The sequence below is a fragment of the Callospermophilus lateralis genome, chromosome 3, assembly GCF_048772815.1.
Source record: "Callospermophilus lateralis isolate mCalLat2 chromosome 3, mCalLat2.hap1, whole genome shotgun sequence".
NCBI lineage: Eukaryota > Metazoa > Chordata > Mammalia > Rodentia > Sciuridae > Callospermophilus > Callospermophilus lateralis.
Window position 1 is genome coordinate 26,644,370 of NC_135307.1, and position 22,047 is coordinate 26,666,416.

Here is a 22,047-nt window from a genome sequence, read left to right on the forward strand (position 1 = left end):
CTATCCAGACAATATATAAAGAACTGTTAAAACTCAGTAAGAGTATCCAAAAATAAGGGGAAAATTTTAACAAACATTGCACTAAAAAGTATATACAAATGGCCAGTTAGCACATGAAAATATGATCATCACTATTGATATGACAATAAAATCCCACACACCCCAATAAGAATGGCTAAAATTAAAATGAATTGCAATATTAAGTGTGGATGAAGGTGTGGAACAATGAAGGATCACATAGGATGCTCATGGGTACTTGATTTGGGGGGAGAGGGTACTGGGGATTGAACTCAGGGGCATTTGACCACTGATCCATATCCCCAGTCCTACTTGGTATTTTATTTAGAGACAGTGTCTCACTGAGTGCTTAGCACCTCTCTTTTGCTGAGGCTGGCTTTGAACTCTCCGTCCTCCTGCCTCAGCCTCCCGAGCTGCTGGGATTACAGGCATGCACCACCACACCTGGCCCTTGAGTTTCTTTTTTTTTTTTTTTTTTTTTTTGTACTGGGGATTGAACCCAAGGTCACTTAACCACTGAGCCACATCCCCAGCCCTTTTATACATACATAAAATGCATATATATTTTTTTCTCTCTTTTTTCTCACTAAGTTGCTTAGGGCCTTGGTAAGTTGCTAAGGCTGACTTTGAAATTGCAATCCTCCTGCCTTCGCTCCTGAACCACTGATATTACAGGCATGCACCACTGTGCCCAGCTTGGCAGCAATTATTACAGGTATTTACTTACCTAAAAAAAAAATGAGAGCATGCCCACAAAAGGACTTTTACTTGAATATTCATAGCTGCTTTATTCATAATAACCCCAACGAGAAAAGTACCCAAAAGCATTTTGGCAAATGGGTAAATAAATTGTATGCTCTTATTGTGCAATGTAAATCAGCAATGAAAGGAACAAATTACTGATACCAATTACTGATGGGTGAGTCTCCAAATCATGCTAAAGGATGACTACACAAAAGAATAGATAAATATGATTCTCATTGATAAGAAATCCTAGAAAAGGCAAACTAACCTTTGGTGACACAGCACAGGGGTTATGTTGCCAGCAGCCCAGGTTAGGAGGTGGGATTGACTATAAAAAGGGTTTGTTTTCAAAAACAAGGCAATTTTAAAAATATAAAATCATGACTTTCTTATGAAAATAAATGCATTAAAGATTCTATTTAACTCATTAATAAGGAAATTGGTGAGGAATACCTACAACCTACAGAGCAATAGTGCATAAGCAGAAAAACTAGAACCAGAGAACCCAGGTAGATAATGCAATTTTCCACTGATGCACAATTTAATTTTTATTCACAGTACACAGAAGGAAATTAGAGTCACAGCAAGGTCTTCCATTTGTCAAAACTCTAAACTGTACAATTAAAATGGATATGTTTTATTATATGTAATTTTTTACCTCATGAAATTGTTTAAAAAAAAAAAAAAAAGTTTCACGGAGAGGGGAAGGAAAAGTGGGCCCAGCAAGACCTATTAGACTAAGAGGTCCGCAGAAAGTGGGGAGGGGCTTAGAGTGGAGAGACTGATTGATTGACATGAAGACAGATACTCTGAATGAAGGAGCTCTTCAAAGTCTTGAGTTTAATCTGGTGGAAGGTGTCAAAGTGTGGTGAAAATATAAGCTGGATGAAAGTATTTTTATCAAAAGAAAAAAAAAAACCTAAAACAGAACAAGGCTACATAGCATTTGTTCTAGTAAATACAGTATAGCAGGTGCTCAAAACCTGGGTTTCTTTTGGCTTCAATTTGAGAGTGTGCCATTGTTTTAGTCAGTTCTTTTTGTTTGTTTGCTACTGTGACCAAAAGACCTGACAAGAACAATTTTAGTGGAGGAAGTTTGTCACCCATAATTTCAGAGGCCTCAGGCCTCAGTGGATCCCATCCCTCTGGGCCCAAGGTGTGGCAGAAGAAAGCAGCCAGGACAGGACCCCAGGAAGCAGAGAAAGGGAGCATTCCCCTCACCAAGGACAAAATATAAACCCCAAGGACACACACCCCCAGTGACCCAGCTCCTCCAGGCACACCCAATCTTCTTACAGTTACCGCCCAGTTAATCCCTTTCAGGGGATTAATGCACTGATTAGGTTGAGGCTCTCATAACCCAATCATTTCACATCTAAGCTTTCTTGCATTGTCTTACACATGAATTTTTTGGGACATCTCATATGGAAACCATAATGTTCTGCTCCTGGTCCCTAAAAGCTCATGCCATCTCATAATTCAAAAATATATTTAGGCCATTTTCAGGAGTCCCCATGGTCTTAAAAGGATTGCCCAAAAGTCCAAGTTCAAAGTCTCAACCTAGACACAGGGTAAACTCTCAGCATGAGCCCCCATAAAAACCAAAATCAAGTTATGGGTACCCAATATATACAGACATAGAGTAAATATTTCCATTCCACAAGGGAGAAATAGGGGCATAGAAAGAAGAGATGGGACCAAAGCAAGACCAAGTAAGTCCTGTAGCTCCATGGCCAACATCTGGAGCACATGGCACCATGAAGTTCTCTCCAAAGGGTGTGTGTAACTTTGCCCCTCTGGCTTGGGTGGTTGCAGTACACATGGCCTTTCTCTTGGCTTGTCTCTGCTTGGTTCCTACAGCTTTCCTGGGCATACCTTCCATGGTACTGGCATTTCTTAATCCCAGAGGTCTCCATGCAGCTTTGGCCTCCTCCTCATATCTCCACACATAGCCCTCTCAGGGGCTGCCCACAGGGACTCCATCCAACCCTGCTGCACTTTGCCTGGCCTCCCAGGCCTTCCTTTGAAATCTCAGTGGAAGCCTCCATGAACCCCTAACTACAGCATCCTGCATTCCTGCAGAACCATCACCACATCTAGAGCAATAGCCAAGACTCTGGGGACTAGGGATACAACAGCCTCGGAGTTCCTGGGCAGCTGAGCATGGTGAAATTTCCTAAGCCCCCTTGTGCAAATAGGGTGCCCCACTGGTCTCTGCTCAAAGGAATCTTTACTTTCCTGCCCTTGAGCCTGAGATGGGTATGGTCTTTTCAGTTCCTGAGATGCCCTCAAGACATCTTTCCTATTGTCTTTGGGTAAAATGTTTAGTGTTTCTCTAGTGACTAGTCTTTAACAACCACACCTTCCTTAGCCCCAGTCCTGAAGTTTTCTGGCCAAACTCCAAGTTTTTCAAATATTTTTGCTTTGCTTTTTGCTCCTGAATATCACAATAAACTTGGCTAAAAAACCACCAGCAATATCCATGCCACAAATGAATGCTATGATGCTTAGAACTTTCTTCTGCCAAATTAAGAAATATGTCACCTTTAAATTCAGCCTTACAAAAAGTCTCAGAATATGGCCAAAGTGCAGACAATTTCTTAGCCAGAATGCACCACGAATGGCCTCTAGTCCAATCTCCCAGAGAGTCCTCTTTTTCCTCTGAAACCTCAAGAACCAAGTCTTCACTGTCCACAGTCCTATGGGCATTCTGGTCTTCTAAGCTCCCACCAGAACTGTCCATCAAGGTCCACCTACAACACTCTAAAGCTTTTCCAGCTTTCATCATTAAACTTTCCAAAATTCCTCCCACAAATTCCAAAAAGCTCCAAAAGCTTCTGAGTCACACGATCAGGTCAGTGAAAGCAACAATCCCACTTCTAGGTACCAATTTCTTTTTGTTGTTGTTTAATATTTATTTTTCAGTGGATCTTTTATTTTATCTATTTATTTATTTATATGTGGTGCTGAGGACTGAACCGAGGGCCTCATACATGCTAGGCAAGCGCTCTACCACTGGGCCACAACCCCAAGCCTATTGTTAGTTTCTACTGAGTACAATTTAATGAAATTTCCTCATATTGCAATTTTTTATACATGACAGTATAATGTATTTTGACATATTATACATATATGGGATACAACTTCACATTCTGGTTGTACATAATGTGGAGTTACATTGGTCGTGTATTCATATATGAACATAGGAAAGTTATGTCTGATTCATTCTACTGTCTTACTCCCATTCCTCCTCATTTCCCTTCATTCCCTTCTGTCTAGTCAAAATACTTCTATTCTTCCCTACCCCACCCTTAATGTAAGTTAGCATTTGCATATCAGAGAAAACATTTGGACTTTGGGTTTTTTGGATTGGCTTATTTCACTTAGAATGATAATCTCCAGTTCCATCCATTTACCAGCAAATGTCATCTTTTCATTTATATTTATGGCTGAGTAATATTCCATGGTGTATACATACACCACAATTTATCCATTCATCTGTTAAAGGGCACCAAGGCTGGTTCCATAGTTTAGCTATTGTGAATTGAGCTGCTATAACACTGATGTGGCAGTGTCACTATAGTATGCTGATTTTAAGTCTCAGTACCAATTTGTTTTAGCTTTTTTGTTGCTCTGACTAAAAGAACTTAACAAGAACAATTTTAGAGGAGGAGAAGTTTATTTGTTCTCGTTTTCAGAGGTCTCAGAACCGAGTCCGTAATCTCAGCCCTAAAATATCAGATTCCATTCCTCCAAGCCTAAGGTGTGGCAGAACATCATGGCAAAAGTGTGGAACAGAGTAAAGCAGCAGGGGACAGGGCACCAGAGAGACAGAGTTGCCCTCACCAAAGGCAAAATACAAACCTGGAGGGGCTGGAGATATAGCTCAGTTGATAGAGTGTTTGCCTTGGATGCACAGGCCCTGGGTTCAATCCCCAGCAACACACACACACACACACACACACACACACACACATACACATATATCCATCCCCCCAAGGACATGAACCCATTGACCCAGCTCCTCCAGCCACACTTTACTGCACTGATTAGGTTAAGGCTCTCATAAACTGATCATTTCACATCTAAGCTTTCTTGCATTATCACACATATAAGTTTTTGGGGAAATCTCATATCAAAACCATAACAATCATGTACTGGGTATCTCTCAATAGATGACACTCCCCCTCATGCCATCACAGCTGATGAAAGCAGAGGCCACACAACATGTCCAATGAGATCACCTGCTCAATATTGCTAATGTTCAACTCTGTTTCAAAACATGGCGGGGGCTGGGATTGTGGCTCAGCGCTAGAGCGCTCCCCTAGCCCTGGTGCGCCCGGATTTGATCCTCAGCACCACATAAAAATAAAGGCATTGTGTTGTGTCCATCTACACCTAAAAAATAAATATTAAAAAAAAACATGACAACTTCACGACACTCATACCTCTTACCATAGATTCTGGCTTACACTTCCATCGTGTGAGGTAGATGACACTCCCCCTCATGCCATCACAGCTGATGAAAGCAGAGGCCACACAATATGTCCAATGAGATCACCTGCTCGGTGAATGGCAGCAGCAGGATTCACACCACAGTGGCTAGACCCAGGCTGTCATCCCTGCCATGCACCATTCAAAATGCTAGAGTCCTCCAGGAACCGGCACCGTCCCCTAAGAGCTTTCCTCTGGCTCAACCCAAACCCCAACAGCTTTATATCCCAGTGGCTGAACTTCCTGGCCACCTCTGTTACCGCCTCCAGGGATCCACCAACCCTGCCCTCAGATCTGAGCTCCCCTCTGGGGTTCCTCATCCAGCCCCTGGATGGGCATCGCCCTGATACCTGCTCCCCACTGTCATGATGCTCATATTCCTTAACACCCCCACTGGACAACTAGGGTTGTCATTGTCCCTCATTCCTGCTCTTTGCCACAGCTAAGATTCTCTTTCAGTCAGTCAGAGGTAGGCCATTGTACCCATCCGCGTGGCCTGCGGTTTCTCACTGAGGGACAGGCTGCCACACTGTCTCATCCAGGACAGCGGGCGGGGACACCCAGCTGCAGAGCGGGTCATCTGATCACTCCCCTCCAGCGTCCCTCCTTGCTGTCCTTCTGGGACTTTACCCTCACATCCAAGGTCTCCTAGTCTTAAAAGTGCTCTGAGAACTCCGAGGACACGGGGTGCGGGGATGGCAGGTGCCGGGGCTCTGCGTCAACCTGCGGAGTTGGAAGAGCCTTGCAAGAGGGACTTCAGGCTCCCTTCCCAGGCGAACCTGTGCACAAATCACGTCTGCCCAGGACCTGAAGACCCGCACTCGCCGGCTGGTCAGGGGCGCGGAGCGCGCGCGCCAGGTTTGCGGGTCCCTGTCCCCGTGGGAGCGCCGTCGGGGAGGCGGGAGGTGGCGCCGGACCCTTCCCGCCCGAGGAGCGGCGCGGGGCTGGAGAGCGCGTGGCGGCGGGCGGCAACTTCCCCCGAACAAGAATTCGCTTGGGGCCGCGATGGCGACAGCGGCGGGGACTGAGGGCGGGGAGGCGCCCAGATCAAAGGGAGCCGCCGGCAGCACCAGGAGGAGTCCGCGAGCGCCGAGGGGCCCCCTCCGCCGAGGTCAGGGGACACCGCGGTGCGCTGACCCCCAGGGCAGGGCGGGCGCTCACTCCCGCTCTCGGGCCCGAGGGCGTGCAAGCTGCGCGCCGCCGCCCGCGCGCCCCCGTGCCGCCCCGGAGCAGGAGAGGCGGGGCGCGAACAGGCGCGCCCAGCGCGGGGCAGCGCAGCCTCGGAGCGAGAAGATGCGTCGAGTCCTCGGGCGGCGGGCGGGACTCCTGCTCGGCGCGGTGATGCTGGCGGCGCTGCTGGCCGCGGGCCGAGGGGTGCCCCTGAGGAAGCCTTGGAGCCGCGGCCCCGGGCCCGGGAGCCACGCGCGGCTGGCGGAGGTGAGCGCAGGGCGCGGGGTCCCGGGCTCTGACTGCGCGGGGAGAGGGGCAGAGGCGCCCCGCGGGCACCGGGTAATGGCCAGGTGCGCTGAACTTCAGCCGCCCCCATTACCCGCGTGTGGCCGAGAACTGGCCGAGAGCTGGCCAACCTGGGGAGAAAGTTCACTTCTGTGCAGAGTGCAGCGGGCCCGTACTCTGCAATGGCCAGGCTGCATTTCTGTCTGCAGCGGTGCCCACATTTTGCTCACCCTGAGCGAACCTAACCCACAGCCACTCTGTCCTGATGCTCACTTGTTCGTAGAGGAGTCCCACCAGGTGTGAGAAGAACTCGGGCTCTGCTTTGCAGAGTGGTGGGCTGCGGTTGTTGAGGCTTAAAGGATCAAGTGACCCCCTTGGTGCAATCTCTTAATTGGAATCCTCCAAGGATGTGAATTGAGGCAAGCTGAGATAGGTCGTGGGGTTCTTCAACTTGCTGCGTGCCAGTGCGCCAGGGACTTCTATAGTAAGTGCTTACTAAGACAGTGTGGGCACTTTGGGGTGTCCTGTGGGTTGGTCTTGGGGCTAAGGAATGAGATGGAAGATGGCATCGGCCCATGGAGAGAAACCATGGTCTGTCAAGACCTCTGTTTCCAACCCAGAGATGTCTGACATATATTCCCACAGAGACTTCCATACAGAAATGGGCCTGAGTGGGAGGTGGTCTTGGGTCCTGGGTCCTTCCATGACCTGAGCTGTTCTGAAAGGAGGCCAGAGTGCTCTCCCCATTTTCAAGATGAGGACAGTGAGGGGCCCAGAGATGCAGGAGGTGGTGAGCATGCAAGAGGAATGAGCTCCACCATGCTCCTATTGTCAGGCTGCTGCAGCCTCCAGAACCATGAGAAAAACAGGGACAAGCTGGTCTGTAGACCAGTGGTTTTGTTCCCATTTGGAGACTTCTTGATTTTTTTCTGTGTTCCCATCAATCCCTATGACACTTATACAGATATACTGTTTGTGTATTATGATCCTTAGTTATCACAAACTATTGTCCTAACCCAACCCAAGGGTGCTCTGTCACTGAGCTACATCCCTGACCCTTTTATATTTTGAGACTCAGTCTGGCTAAATTGCTAGGGTTGGCCTTAAACTTGCCACCCTCCTGCTTCAGCCTCCCAAGTAGCTGTGGTTGCAGGCGTGCACCACTGCATCCAGCTAAGACTTATTTACATCCTTGTATTCCAGGATTTCTCAAACCTGCCTGTGCTGTCATCCTGGAAACTATAATTCTTGGTCATAGGGGCTGCTGTCCTGTGCATTGCAGGATGCTTTGCCACATCCCTGGCCCCTACCACAGGGCCAGACATTGCCAAAGATTTCTTGAGGGACATACGCACCCCTGCCCATTGTCGGGAACCACTGCTTCAGACAAATTCACAGGCCTCTGGCCAGTCCCACCTCCTGTGTGGAGATGACAGTGGTGATAAAATTAGTTAAATTGGCATTGTTTCTGCTCACTTGGCTTATATTTTCTATTTTAGCACTTATTGCTTTGTATTGTAATTATTTTCAGCGTGTTTGCCAAATCTGCCCCCATGGAGACCAGTCTAGAGAATGAGTTATTTCAGAGCCAATCTCATATCCTCAGTCCCAGGACAGGGCCTGGCAGAGTCCTCAAAAACACCTAAAAAGCAAATTAGTGCCATGAAGGAAAAACAGACACAGAGCATAGGGCCCAAAGGCCTGGTTTTGACAAGTTGGGAATGTATGTGTGACTCACCTCGAATGCTTTTCTCACATTTAAAGAGGGGATAAGTCATCCCCAAGGTCCTGTCCAGCTCTGATGATGCTCCACAAGTCTGTAATTTTGCATCAAAGGTGCTGGTTAGAACGTCCTGTTGAGGGAATCCAGACAGCTGTTGTAGAGACTCCAGTGGGGTGTCAGGAAGGACCTACCAGCCCCAAGGTCCTTATGAGAAGCTGAAGAGCCTCACCCACCCCATCTCAAAGCAGCAGGGTGTCAGCTCTCTCTGGGCCTCACAGAAGCGGTATGACTTAGTCAATATGACATTTGTTCATTGTCACATCATTTCAATATAAGCATGATCCCAATTTTCCGGATGAAAACATCAAGACAGAGAAGCTTCAATGGGAGCCAGGCCTGTCACCATAAAGATCCACACTGGGTACCCTGTGGCATGTCTCAGTAGGGTGTGCTCTGGGCTGCTGGGAGACTCTGCATCAGCGGGGCAGGGGGTGGGGGTGTCTTCTGACCTGAATAAAATGCAAAGAACTAACCCAGTGCCAGGCCAGAAAGGGGTTCCTTCTCTCTCCTCCCTCTGCTCTGAGAACCGTCTGTCTAGGTAGCATTTGTTACCATGGGCAAGGCCTTGCTCTTAACTCAGCAACCCTCTCAGCAACCGCCAATTCCCTGATTTACAGAGGAATCGCGTGACCTGCCCGAGGTTACTTATAGCTGGTAAGAGTAGGGACTTGAACCCAGGCCATATGGATTTGTTACCACAACATTCAGCTGCCAAACCAGACGATGAAAGTGAAAGTGAAAGGCCCGTGAAGTCGTGGGGACACCCCCCCCATAATCCTAGTAACTTGGGAGCCTGAGGCAGGAGGACTGTAAGTTCAAGGCCAGCTTCAGCAACTTAGCAAGACCCTGTCTCTAAATAAAAAACAAATAAAAAAGGTTGTGGATGTGGTTCCGCATTTAAGTACCCCGGGGCTCAATCCCCAGTACCAAAATAAATAAATAAGTAAATAAAAAGGAAGAAAGAAAAGAGGGAAGTGGGGAGGGAGGGAGGAAAGGCCTGTGAATGCAGAGGGAGGTCCCGCGTGAGGGTTGCACTATGAGTGCATGTGTGTGTAGCGTGCAGGGGGCATGAGAATAGGCAAAACCGAGTTTGAATCCCGGCTCTGTTATTGTAACCTTACCTAAGTCCCTCACCTTCCCAGAGCTTTCACAGCTATAACCTGAAGACAGTCACCCTGTAGGGTTGGTGTCTGTTCATGTACTCACAGTTTTTTTTTTTTTTTTTTTTTTTTTTAGCTATAACATACCAAGCACGGTACTAGGTGCTGAGAACACAGTGAGCTAAGCAGACAACTTCCTGTCTGTGCAGAATGTGCATTATAGTTGGAGGAAGTGACAGATGGGGAGCCCAGCCCAGGCCTGGGGCCTGGTTACAGGTCGGCTCTTTGGTGCTCTGCTCTCATCATCCCAGGCCTCACTTCCGGTTGCCAGTGTTTTATGGCATAGAGTCTGCTCAGAGCTGTCCATGCCCTGCTGGCCCATGGCCAGCCTGAACTGCCTGCAAAGCAAATCCTCTCCCCCACCCCACATCCTTGACAAGCAGAGTTGGTGGATCAGAACCCCAAGTCCCTCCCCTCTGGGGCACAACCATAACCAAGGCTCAGAGAGGCGCCCAGAAGGCTTGAACTCCAGCTGCCCACCATGTTTGCTAGCTTCCTAGACAAACTTTATTAGCTGTGACCCTCCCCGGCTGGTGTCTCCTGGGATCCCCTTCCAAAGTGAACACCTGCATTTGAATCCTTGTCTCAGGGAACCACTTCAAGATGGGATGGTCCCCCTGTCCCTTGCCACTTCCTGAGGGCTTCTCTACAGAGCAGGAGGCTCTAGGAGCAGATGCAGGGAGGAAGGGCAGCAGGGGAGGCTTGGACTTGTGAACAAGGGCTTCTCTAACCTCTGCTCATTCTTTGGTCCAGCTGGGGAACAAGGAGGGGAGGGAGTAGAGAGGGGTGAAAACGACCAGCCTGGACATCTACCAGATAGCAGGGGCTAGGCTCAGCTCACAAAGGTTATGTCCCCTGCTAGGGCCCCACAGGTCAGAACTCAGACGGAGGCAGTTGACTCTGGAGCAGGGTTTCTTAGTGACAGCACTATTAACTTCTTCCAGGCTGGAGAATTCTTGGCGTGGGCTGTCCTGTGAGTTGTAGCATCTATGGTAGTGTCCCTGGCCTCTGCCCACAGGTGCTAGTAGAACCCCTCTCCTGTTGTGACAACCACACATGTCTTACGACGTTGCTTGCTGTGCCCAGACGAGAACCACTGCTTTGCCACTGCCTGCCTGTGGTGAGGGTCTCCGGAACAGCCAGAAAGGCTGCTGTCCCCAAGTTCCTAAGCCCTGAGACCACCATCTCTGGCCCTAGACACTGCAGAAGGTAGAGTCACTGGGCAAAGTCCCAGGGACAGGTAGGGCTTTGGTGGAATTGTGGGTGAGGGCAGCCAGGAAGGCCACACTTGGGGATGGCCTCCAGAATTGGTCAGCAGAGGGTCCAGCTGTTCCATCACTCTCCCTCCCCACCCCGCTCCTCCATCCATGCTGGCTAGACCGGAGTACCTTGACTCAGCGAGAGCCTTCAGGCCCAGGCAAGAGGGCCTGTGGCTGCTCTGAGACCAGGTGTTCTGTATAGGAGCCTTGCAGCCAGGTGACTGGAGTCCCCAAAGGGGAGGTCAGCAGGGGAGAGAGAAGGTCAGAATCTATTTTTCCAGCCTTTTGAGAGAAGAGTCAGTGAGAGCAAGGAGCTGGACTGATGAGGCCCCTGGTGGGCAGGGGTGCGCTCAGCCTCCCACCTGCAGTGTCACAGAGTGCGTGGCCTACGGAAGCCATGTGAGCATCCTGGAGTAGGACAAGGGGCAGGAGAAGGGAGGTCACTGTGGTTGGAGATGTGGAGGAATGCAGCCGTCGCGTGGCCAGCTCTGGCAGGAGCAGGTGGCCAGGGAGCCCATCCCTGGAGGCCTTCCTGCTCTGACTTCTAAGAACCTGAGGCAGGAATGGGGTGGCGGAATTTCAAGGGGAGTGACCTGCAGACAGCAGTTCGGACCTCCTAGCTTAGCTCTTTACTATTCATTTTCACCTGCAAAACAAGGAGATGGAAGCGTGCTTATGCTCCTTTCCCACCACAAGTTGGCATCAGTTGTCAAAGTGTTTTGTGGACACAATCCGCGGTCCGACCTGCTGCACCTCATTTGTCTGCTGGCAGTGGTTAGATCCACTTTCCATATGTGCACTCCAGATGGAGTTAAGTCCCAGGGTGAGTGGGTGATGTGGTCAGAGCCTGGGGCTCCCGAATCCCCCTGACTGGCATGCCCTGGGTCCATGTGGGGTGCACCCTGACCTCAGTCACTCCACCTTCCGACTCTCCCTAGGCCTCCGCTTCCCCAGATCTCAACTCTCCTGGAGAAGAGGAGATACCACCGCTCCCTGGAACCCACCTGCAGACAGGGCCATGCCAGCACAGGTGCCAGACTCTCCCGGAGCCAACAGCCTGGACCCCAGGCAAGGCCACCTCTCCCAAGACCCTGGAGGACAGTCCCTTGCTAATGGAGCTGCAGAAACTGCCGGGAATGGCCAACACAGACCTGGGCACCCGGAACCCCAACATCCAGGTGAGAGCCGCAGAAGGGCCATTGGCCAGTGGACACTTGGAGAGGAGCTGGGCTGGCGGCTCGGCCCCACCCTTCAGTGCATAGGGGAGGAGGTTCCTGTGTGGAAACAGAGGTGAATGCCCAAGCCCTCCCCTTGGGGTGTGGGGAGAGTGCCTACCCCTTTCTAGCTGTGGACTTTGGGCAAGTCTTTTGGCTCTCAGACTCTTGTCCCCTGTGCCATAGCAAGGGACAGATAGCACTGTTACCAGGGTAATGTCTGAATGAGTGGGAAATGCTTTGTCCACTGCAGGATGTTCTGGGGATGTGGGGGAGGCTTCTTGGAAAGGGCATGGAGGTCTGCTCCCCAGCCAGTCCCAACCTCTTCCTGGAGGCCCCTGCAGTGCAGAGCTGGGTGACTGGCATCATGGGGACTGCCACCAGAGGGTGTTCTAGGAGAGGAAACCGGTGAGGCTGGCAGAATTCCAGCTACGTATTCCACTGTCTCAGCCTGTCCTGAATCTTTGAGGATCATAATTCTGCATGTTTTTAATATCAGCCACAATCTGCAAAACACTTTCACCAAAAGAGTTTAGGGGACAGACCACTAAAGTGTAGAACATAACATTCTAAAATTGTTTTAAAGTGCTTATTTATTCATTTTTTTATTTATTTTTTGTAGTGGATATGGGGATTGAACTCAGGGGTGCTCAACCACTGAGCCACATCTCCAGCCCTTTTTTATATTTTATCTAGAGACAGGGTCTAGCTGAGTTGCTGAAGCTGGCTTTGAACTCGCGATCCTCCTGCCTCAGCCTCCCGAACCCCTGGGATGACAGGCGTGCACCACCAGACCGGGCTCATTTTCTTCTTATACTGTGCTGTTTTTTCCCCCCAGGTTTTGTTCAGCGACCTCCTTTTACTTCGCAGTAGCCCAGACTAATGTTTTAAAGTTCAGTTTCGCGTGAGTGAGTTTTACTTCTCTCCCATGTGGTGAGAGCTCCTCCCGAGGGCTGCTGGGGGATCTGAAGCCAGCGCTCTCACTTTCTGACCCTGCCCTGAGGACTTGGAAGCCCCCATGCTGTTCTCGGTCCCTGCTTGCAGCAGAGCCAGAATTCAGAGCCAGCTTCTCTTAAACTAGTTGGTCTCAGCCCTGGCACTTGCTAGAACTGCCATGCCGGTCCTCACCCCAGAGCTGTTACATCCATATGTGGGCTCTGGGAGTCCGGAACCTCCAGGTGGTTCTGACGCACAGTATGTCTGCACAGTGTGTCCGGGCTGTTCCCTGTGTTCCCGAGAGGCCATGATCAGAGGGAGAAGAGAGCTGGTTTGGAAGCAAGGTTGGGCTTCTGGCCTCTGGGGCTGGCCCTGTCACCTCCCCTTTCCTTGGAGTCCTGCACTGAGCCCTTTCTCTCCGTGCTTTGTCTGCCTGCAGGTGACCATCGAGGTGGTAAAGGACCCCCAGGCTGAGGTGGAGATGGACTTGCTGGCTGAGCCCAGTCATCGCTGGCCCCAGGATGCCCCCAGCCAGATGCCCACCAAAGAGCTCTTCTGGCCCCTCTTCTGGAGCTACCTGGAAGATGAGGAAGGGGACACTGGCCTCAGGGACAGAGCCCCAGGGGAAGAGAAGGAGGTGGGAGAGGAAGAGGAGGATTACCTTTCCGAGTACAGTGAGGGCGGGGACCAGGAGGATGCCGACGAGGACGAGGTGCCTTGGTCTGGTGGGGCCACAGATGGCTGGTCCTTCAGGGAGCTCGACAGCTATGGTGAGCACTGCGGGCTTGGCATCCCCAGGCTGCTGCCTCTCCAGGTCGGAGTGGGGGTCGGGGAGAGGGCCAGGGTCTTCCCAGGCAGGAGGAGCTGGGAGGCCAGTGGCTTAGGCCCTGTACAAACACCATCATCATCTCAAAAGTGCTGTTACTCGCAGCCTGGGAAGTTATTGTGGTTTTCCCAACATCTGCCCCTCACAACAGCTCCAAGGAGAAAGACATTTGTTAATGTGTGTACTCAGATCCATTGGTTTCCAACCAAGTGAGAAATATAAACCTCACCACTCACCGTCAACTTTATTTCCAGTGTGGGTTTGAATCCTGGCTCTGCTGAATGACCCACCTTGGGCAAGTTATTTAGGTTCTCTGTGCCTGAGTTCCCTCCCCTGTGAAACAGAGAGCCATATAGGCTTTACTACGTAGGGATGGTTGGAAAGAGGGTTAAACGAGCTGATGTACATAAAGCACCAGCATATAGTGAACGATGCCCTGGCTCTTTTTATTACAAAAAGACAAGAGATTCCTAACACTTTTAGCCTCCCATGATAAATATTTTTTGGTACTGGGGCATTACTGGGGATTGAACTCAGGGGAACTTGACCACTGAGCCACATCCCCAGCCCTATTTTGTAGTTTATTTAGAGTCAGGGTCTCACTGAGTTGCTTAGCACCTCTCTTTTGCTGAGGCTGACTTTGAACTCTCAATCCTCCTGTCTCAGCCTCCTGAGCCACTGGGATTACAGGCATGTGCTCAGCCCATGATAACAGTATTTATTTTTGAATATTGTGGTTCTGGTTTCCACTGGGGGCAGATGTGTTTTATGCACAGTCTCAGCAGTTTCCCCTAGAGCCCTGGGAGGCCTTGTCATTGGACCAAGGTGCCAGTGACTGGGACGAAGTCATGACAGGCTCTTCTCAATTTTTCAAAATATTGTAAGGTAACAGAGTTTTCATGGCTTTTGCTTTTATGACATTCATTTTCCTCAGACTCTTGGTGCCAGGCTGTTCGGGCCTGCCCAGGAAGCCATTAGAGAACCAGCCGTGCTAGTCCTTTTAGGTCCCAGAGACAGCCCCAGTTCTCAGGCCCAGTCAGTGTGACTGAGCTCCTTCAGACCAGGTGTGGGCCCTAACATGCAGCAGGGATATTCTTTAATAACTACAGTGCCAAGGAAGTATTGTAACCCTTGGTTTTGATTGACATAAAAACTAGTTCAGCTGAATATGGTGGCACACTCCTGTAATCCTATGACTTGGGAGGCTGAGACAGGAGGATTGCAAGTTCCAGGCCAGCCTCAGCAACTTAGCAAGACCCTGTCTCAAAAATAAAATACAAATAGGGCTGAGGATGTGGCTCGGTGGTTAGGTGCCCCTGGATTCAATCCCTGGTACCAAAAAACAAACAAACAAAAAACCCTTCTATCTCAGAGGTGTAGAACTTTCCTGAGGTCATGCACATAGTGGTCAGGTAGCTTCCAGCCCCAGGGATAATTTCTTATTCATTGCTGTGTTGGCACAGAGGGAATGGCAGGGGTTTGTACTGTCCCCCTAGGGCCACCTGATAGATTTTTACAGGTTGTTCACTGTATAAGGGTTCCCAGCGGAGGGAGTAGGCAAGCCCACGCTCCATCCACTAGGCTGGGTGCTCTGGCACAGGCTTATCCAGCTGAGGAAGGCCAGCCCACTGCTAGTTTGCACCAGGGCCCTCTGCAGGCTGTGTGCACTCACCCTCTCCCTGCCTTGACCCAGACTACGAGCCTCAGGAGGAGTGGAGCCCCTGGTCTCCCTGCACTGGGAACTGCAGCAGCGGCAGCCAGCAGAGGACTCGGGCCTGTGGCTATGCCTGCACTGCCACCCAGACCCGTACCTGTGATTTGCCCCCCTGCCCTGGTGAGACTGGCCCTAGCCCCTGCATAGGAGTGGCTGGTGTGGCTTAGACTACGGGTCTTGTCACCTGGGAAGTGGGGGGTTGTAGGGGTGGTCTTGGGAATGCAGGAAGCTCACAAATATGGTGGTCCTGTCCCAGGCCTGTCCCAGCTTCTGTGAGCACCGAGAGCCTGGTGAGGGCTGGGCTTCCCCATCAGGAGCACAGAGGTGCCCTGGGGCGCCACCAGCCTGGCCTCCTCTTTTCCCAAAGGCGCTGAGAACGAGGACAACTTGGGCTTTCCCAGCGAGGGGCGGCAGCCCCTGGCCCACAATGCTACGGACTTGCTTGGCCCAGGTCAGTGGCGTGCTAGGCCTTGCCCCTGGGGGATGGCGCAGAACCTCTCTGGGGAGGGTAGTGCATTACTGCAGGGCAGGAACCTGGCCTTCATCCACTGAGGCTATGAGTGCATCCTCCAGTGGACGGATTGTGTCCCCAGGAAGGGGCCATAGTAAGCCCATTGCAAGCCCATTGGCCTCCCCCACACTGATGTCCCTGTGGGTAAGAAGGTCTTAATGACAGCCAGAGAGCTTAGAGATCATGGCGGGTGGGGTGGGGCCTACGTCTTTTCTGGCAACAGGATGGCACAGGGATCCTCGGACTTCTTTCTGGTCTCTCTTTGGAGGTCTCTGGAGCAGACTCCATCTGGGAAGATGGGTTCATGTCCACAACATCAGGAACACTCTTTCTGGGAAGCTGGGGGTAGATGATGCTTCCTCGAGCACACTCCTTGGTCTCACCTGTACCCACAAGGAAGACAGGCCACCATGCTGATGAGGCTGTGCTCAGCACCCTGAAGCTTAGTAAACCTGAATCCTGCATCTGGCACTGGGCTACGGCTGGGGAATCCTAAAAGCCTGGTTTCTGCCCTCAAAGAGCTCTGGTCTCATGGTTGGAAACACATCACCAGCATGAGCAGAGCACAGCGCTGCAGAGCAGAGAGGAAGGGGCAGCTCATTCTGTATGGCCGGAATCACAGGCCACACTTTCCCAGGGAGAGAACTGGGAAGAGGGCAGCGCAGACAGAAGGGACTTTAGGACGCCCAGAAAGGCAAAGTGACTCGCTAAGTCAGAGCCTGAGAAAGGCAGTGCATTCTGAGTGACTGCCTCTTAACTTCATGTTTCGAGTTGGTGTGGGGTAGCCTTGTCTGCCCCAGGTCTAGTTTGGGTCCTTCCACTTCTGCCCCTAAACTGTCCCTGCCTTTTGTGCCAGCTGGGGCCTGGACTTTTGATCAGCCCTCACTCCACCATCAGATGGTCAATCCTCTGACCAGCTTCCCTCCTGCACCTCTGCCCTCTGCAGATGTGGACAGCTGTGAGAAGTGGCTGAACTGCAAGAGCGAGTTCCTAGACAAGTATGTGAGCCAGGTGCTACGGGACCTGCCCAGCTGCCCGTGTGCATACCCGCTGGAGGCCGTGGACAGTGCTGTGAGCCTGCAGGACGAGCACCAGGGCCGCAGCTTCCGGTGGAGGGACGCCAGTGGCCCACACGAGCGCCTGGACGTCTACCAGCCCACGGCGCATTTCTGCCTGCGCTCCCTGCTGTCGGGGGGCAGCAGAACGCTGGCCGCCCAGCACTGCTGCTACGACGAGGGCAGCCGGCTGCTGACCCGTGGCAAGGGCGCCGGGGCCCCGGACCTTGTCAGCACGGACTTCTCACCTGAGCTGCACTTCAAGGTGGACAAGCTGCCCTGGATCCTGTGTAAAGGGGACTGGAGCCGTTACCATGCTGTGCGGCCCCCCAACAATGGCCGGGCCTGCGCGGACAACCCCCCTGAGGAGGAGTATCTGGCCCAGTTGCAGGAGGCCAAGGAGTACTGATGAGGGGCTGCCGGACAGATGCTGCAGGGGGCAGCTGGGGGCTGCTGAGCTGCAAAAAGTCCCTTTCAGGCCCCTCACCCCACCCCTTCCCAGACCGGGTGAGTGCTAGCGCTCATCCTGTGAGGCCAGTCTGGTGCCGCAGGCCTTCTGCTTGTGACTCCAAGGCAGGTCAGGGACCTAGGTGTCGGGCGGTTTGAGGAGAAGGTTGAAGGGATCTAGGACCCAGGGTGCAGGGAAGGAGCCCAGGCTTCAGGGCACCTGGAAGTGTGGTGGAAATGCGTGCATACCACGTGTCCTGGCCCTCGGCCCCACCTACTTGCTGGGAGGAACTGTCCCAGCCTGGCTACTGGTTTTTCTCCCTCTCAGAACTTGAGATGGGTCCAGGAGAGTGCCATGTGCTCTAGTGCATGGGCTCCCCACACGGGGGCTAGCCAGAGCAACTCATCTGATTCCCAGGACCTGCTGTGAATCGCTCTGACCCCCACCTCGATTCAGCTGAGGAAGGACATGAAGAAGGACAGTCCTTCTTTTGGCCCCACAGCTGCCCTTTGCCAGGCTGACATCATCCCCGGGTGCCCACCCCTCTGGGTGCACATGCCCTGACATCCCCTGCCCTGAGCACAGGAAGCTGTCCTTAGCGCCCGGCTGCCTTTCTGGTGGACACCACTTTCATCTGGGGTTGGAGGCCATCAGTGGGGCCTCCAGACAAATGGCAGAAGCAGCAGAGAAGAGGATCTCCTCAATCCAGACCTTCTCTTTGTTGAGCTCCTGTGTTCTTCCCAGACGGTGAAAACACACAGAGCTGAGGGCCAACGCTGCCTCCAGCCACAGAAGCCAGGCTTGGGGGGGGCGGGCTCAGAACTTGAGATGGGTCCAGGAGGGTGCCATGTGCCTGGAGTAATTATGAATGAGCAATCTGGCAGGGAAAGAGCCTGATTGATAGCACTTGGGTAATTGCTGTGGTGTAAACACTCCCACCAATGGCCTGTTTGAAGTTCCTGAGGATGTCACTGAATGCACTGAATTCAGAGTTGGGAGGAGATGTGCCTAAGGTCTCAGCACACCTCATGCCTCTTCCCAGTCTCCCCTCCTTCACCAAACCACACTTCCTTGAGTTCCAGCTCTCCCTGTTCACAAGAGGTGGGAGACTTAAGCCTCCACCCCTAGACAGCTACCCTGAGGCTGGCTTTCTGGGATTCTCAGCAATAAAGCACTTTATTTTCAAATTCTGTCTGATGAAATGATCTGTGGACTGGGCATAGAAAAGGGCTGTAAAGAAACTGTGCTTATAGCCCAAGCCAACCTCCCATGGAGGTGGTGTTTGTAATTCCCCAGCCAGCCAGCTTCTTTACAGGGCAGGCGAAGTGCCGAGGATGCAGAGTGAGACTGGAAGCATTGTTATCTAGCTCACGCTTGCAAAGGGCTGATAATGAGACTGACCAGGAGCTGGCTAGACCTCAGAGGCACATTCCCTCTCCACTTTGGTCACACAGGTAAACTGCATTTACATCGTGGGGAAGTTGTCCTGCTTCTTCAAGTAATTAGCTGCGGTGGGAGGGGGATCCCACCAAAGTTACCTAAAGGAATACACTTGCAAAATGAGAGGTGTTTGCTGTCTTAGTTGGTATATTTACCAGATATTCCACTGTTACCCCTGACATTTGGGGAAGTAGAGAAAGATGTCAGGAGGTACAGTCAAGGAAGGCACGTCCAGAACTATCACTTGGAGATGCTCAGGGAACCAGGTGTTTCCAGTGACCATCTTATTCCGAGTTAAGTTTATTAATCTGGTCTTGAACTACAACCTAAAAATACGCTGGTGCAACTAGAATATTAGAAGGTCAGAGAAGGCATTATTTCAGATCACCGCGTGGGAGTCAAGTTCCATAAGACTAATGCATGTATGTCTTACTTTTTTTTTGATAGGGTCTTGCTGTGTGCCACTGTGCCTAGCTTGTTTTAATTTTCTTGGCAGAAATTTTTATTTTATTTTTTAAAGAACAAGGTGGAGATATCCCAGAGTCTGTCAGGAACTGTGTAGTCACCCCCTTTCTAATAGAATTTATCTTGGCACTTAAACATACTAGTTTTAATTAATACCTAGTAGTTGACTATTACTCAAATTGGATTTAGGTAGCCCCACTTAAAATCTATTATTCAAGTGACAACTGTTACTATGTTAGGCCATAAATGAGAGAAGATAAACAAAAGTGGGGTGGAACAAGGAGAGAAGCCTTGAGGGGCTGGGGAGTAGATCAGCCATGCAATAGTTTATTCAAGCTATGCAAAGAAGAGACTCAGCGCAGGTGGCTGTAGGCTGAAGGAACACCTGTGTGGTAGGAGAAGGAAGCACCGATGAAGGGGTCATTGAAACTGGTAAAGAGAGAATTTAGGAACAGTTTCTATCAGGGCCAGGAGGAGGCCCAGAAACCAGAAAACCTCACCGACTTGACCAGCAGTTCTTCCAGTCCCCGACACTGGGGCTCATGCATGGTCAAACATCCAGCATGAATACCATCTACTTAATAGCTGCCCCAGATGCCAAGATGGTTTGCCAAATCTTTCCCCCTTGGGTTTGCCTCAAAAAGGACCCAGGCTAGGCAAGATTGATCAAACTGAATTCTTACTAGGGTCTAAAACAACCAACAGAGCCAGGTGCAGTGGCACACACCTGTAATCCTAGGTACGTGTGAAGTTGAGGCAGGAGGATTGCAAGTTCAAGGCCAGCCTGGGCAATTTAGTGAGACCCTGTCTCCAAAAGGGCTGGGGATGTAGCTCAGTGGTAGAGTATCCCTGGCTTCAATCCCTACTCCTCTAAACAACAATAAAACAACCAACAGTACAAAACCGCCAGAGCTGCTGACTTCCCTCTCCTACAAGATAGGATATTTCAGGTCCTTTGCTCCACTATTCACAAAAGGTCCCTGATGGGCTCCTTTGCTTACATCTAGATTTTCCTTACATGCTGAGGTACTTCAAAAGAATGCATCAGATATCAGGATCTCCTGAGATATTAAAATGCAAGTTCATGGGTCATACCCCATATCTGCTAAAGAACTTCTAGGTGGCATCTGCTTTTCTATATTCAACAGGTTCCCCCAGGTGGTTTTTAGTCTTGGAGGACTGTTGGCCTAGTATTTGCAATTTGGTCTAAACTAGCATTTTGAAATATCAATTCAGGTTTAAGCTAAATGCCACCAGTTATCAGTACTTCGATCATCCTGAAGCATTCATAAGGTGCTTATACCCATTTCACAGGCAAGATGATTTGCCCAATGGGTTAGGAAGTGAAACATTTGCTGTTCAAAACAAGTCTATGGTTTTATTATTAGTGGCATTGTTCTGTTTTTTAATTTATTTTTTGCGGGGGTATCAGGAATTGAACTCAGGGGCACTAGGCTACTGAGCCACATCCCCAGCCTTATTTTATATTTTATTTAGAGACAGGGCCTCACTTTTGCTGAGGCTGGCTTTGAACTCACCGTGATCCTCCTGCCTCAGCTCCCGAGCTGCTGGGATTAGTGTGACGCCCTGCCTTTTAGGCTCAATTGGCCAACTGATGCACAAGGTAACAGTGGTAAGAATTGAAGAGCCTTCAGTACTAGGGGTGAGAATTGTTACGGAGTCTGTTGTGATCTCTCCCCATTTTCCTGTAAGTATTCTGGAACTGGTAATTTTCTAGCTAGGCTTTTGAAAGGGCTCCAGTTTTTTGTTAATGGTTTGTTAGGAGGAGCCCATTGATTTGACTCAAGCTGGAGCCCAAGTTTGTTTGTTTGATTTTTTTAAATCAAATGGCCTCTCTGGGTGCCCTAGGAGGCAAATGTAATGTCGAATTACATGTGAATAAGTTCAGTCCAGCACTCATCTGAGTAATTTGAGCTGAGAATAGCTTTTGAGTGTCTAGATGATCCAGATCAGAACTCTGATTTTCTACTTTAATTACAAAGTTTTAGCCAAGTCACGTAGGATTAGCCTCCTGGTCTTGTTGCCACCTAATAAAAAAGGCAAAAATAGATGCCAGGACAGGCTTGTCTGGGAAAGTAGCTCCATGTTCAGGTAGTTAAAACTTACAGTGTGGCAGTCTGACCCACAGTAGAATGTGTTCCCAGTACTTGGCACACTGTCTGGTAAACTCATGTAATGGTACCAGGCATTTTAAAATACTTTTTTTTTTGGTACCGGGGATTGAACTCAGGGGCATTTAACCACTGAGCCACATCCCCAGTCCTTGCATTTTATTTAGAAATGGCATAAGTTGCTGAGGCTAGCTTTGGACACAATCCTCCGCCTCAGCCTCCTGAGCCACTGGGATTACAGTGCGCACTATCACCCCTGGCTTAAAATACTAAAATATGTTTAGTTATAGATGGATACAATACCTTTGTTTATTTATTTTCATGCAGTGCTAGGGATTGATCTCAGGGCCTTATGCATGCAAAGCAGACAAAATACCAATTGAGTTATATCCC

The 22,047-nt window shown here is 50.4% G+C and overlaps 1 protein-coding gene across 1 annotated transcript; it reads left to right on the plus strand.

Annotated features, from left to right (window-relative positions):
• The first annotated feature begins 6,261 nt into the window (after positions 1-6,261).
• Ism2 (isthmin 2) lies at positions 6,262-17,578 on the plus strand. The gene is made up of 6 exons (XM_076849269.1): positions 6,262-6,693; positions 11,852-12,091; positions 13,503-13,833; positions 15,583-15,723; positions 15,971-16,054; positions 17,061-17,578. The coding sequence occupies exons 1-6, from the start codon at positions 6,262-6,264 to the stop codon at positions 17,576-17,578; spliced, it is 1,746 nt and encodes a 581-aa protein (XP_076705384.1).
• Positions 17,579-22,047: the final 4,469 nt, after the last annotated feature.

Bases quoted from the DNA above. Each gene is read 5' to 3' on its own strand.
- Ism2 (XM_076849269.1), top strand. From the start codon at position 6,262: ATGGCGACAGCGGCGGGGACTGAGGGCGGGGAGGCGCCCAGATCAAAG. The intron at 12,092-13,502 runs GTGAGAGCCGCA...GTCTGCCTGCAG, and splicing joins CCCGGAACCCCAACATCCAG to GTGACCATCGAGGTGGTAAA. The intron at 13,834-15,582 runs GTGAGCACTGCG...GCCTTGACCCAG, and splicing joins CAGGGAGCTCGACAGCTATG to ACTACGAGCCTCAGGAGGAG.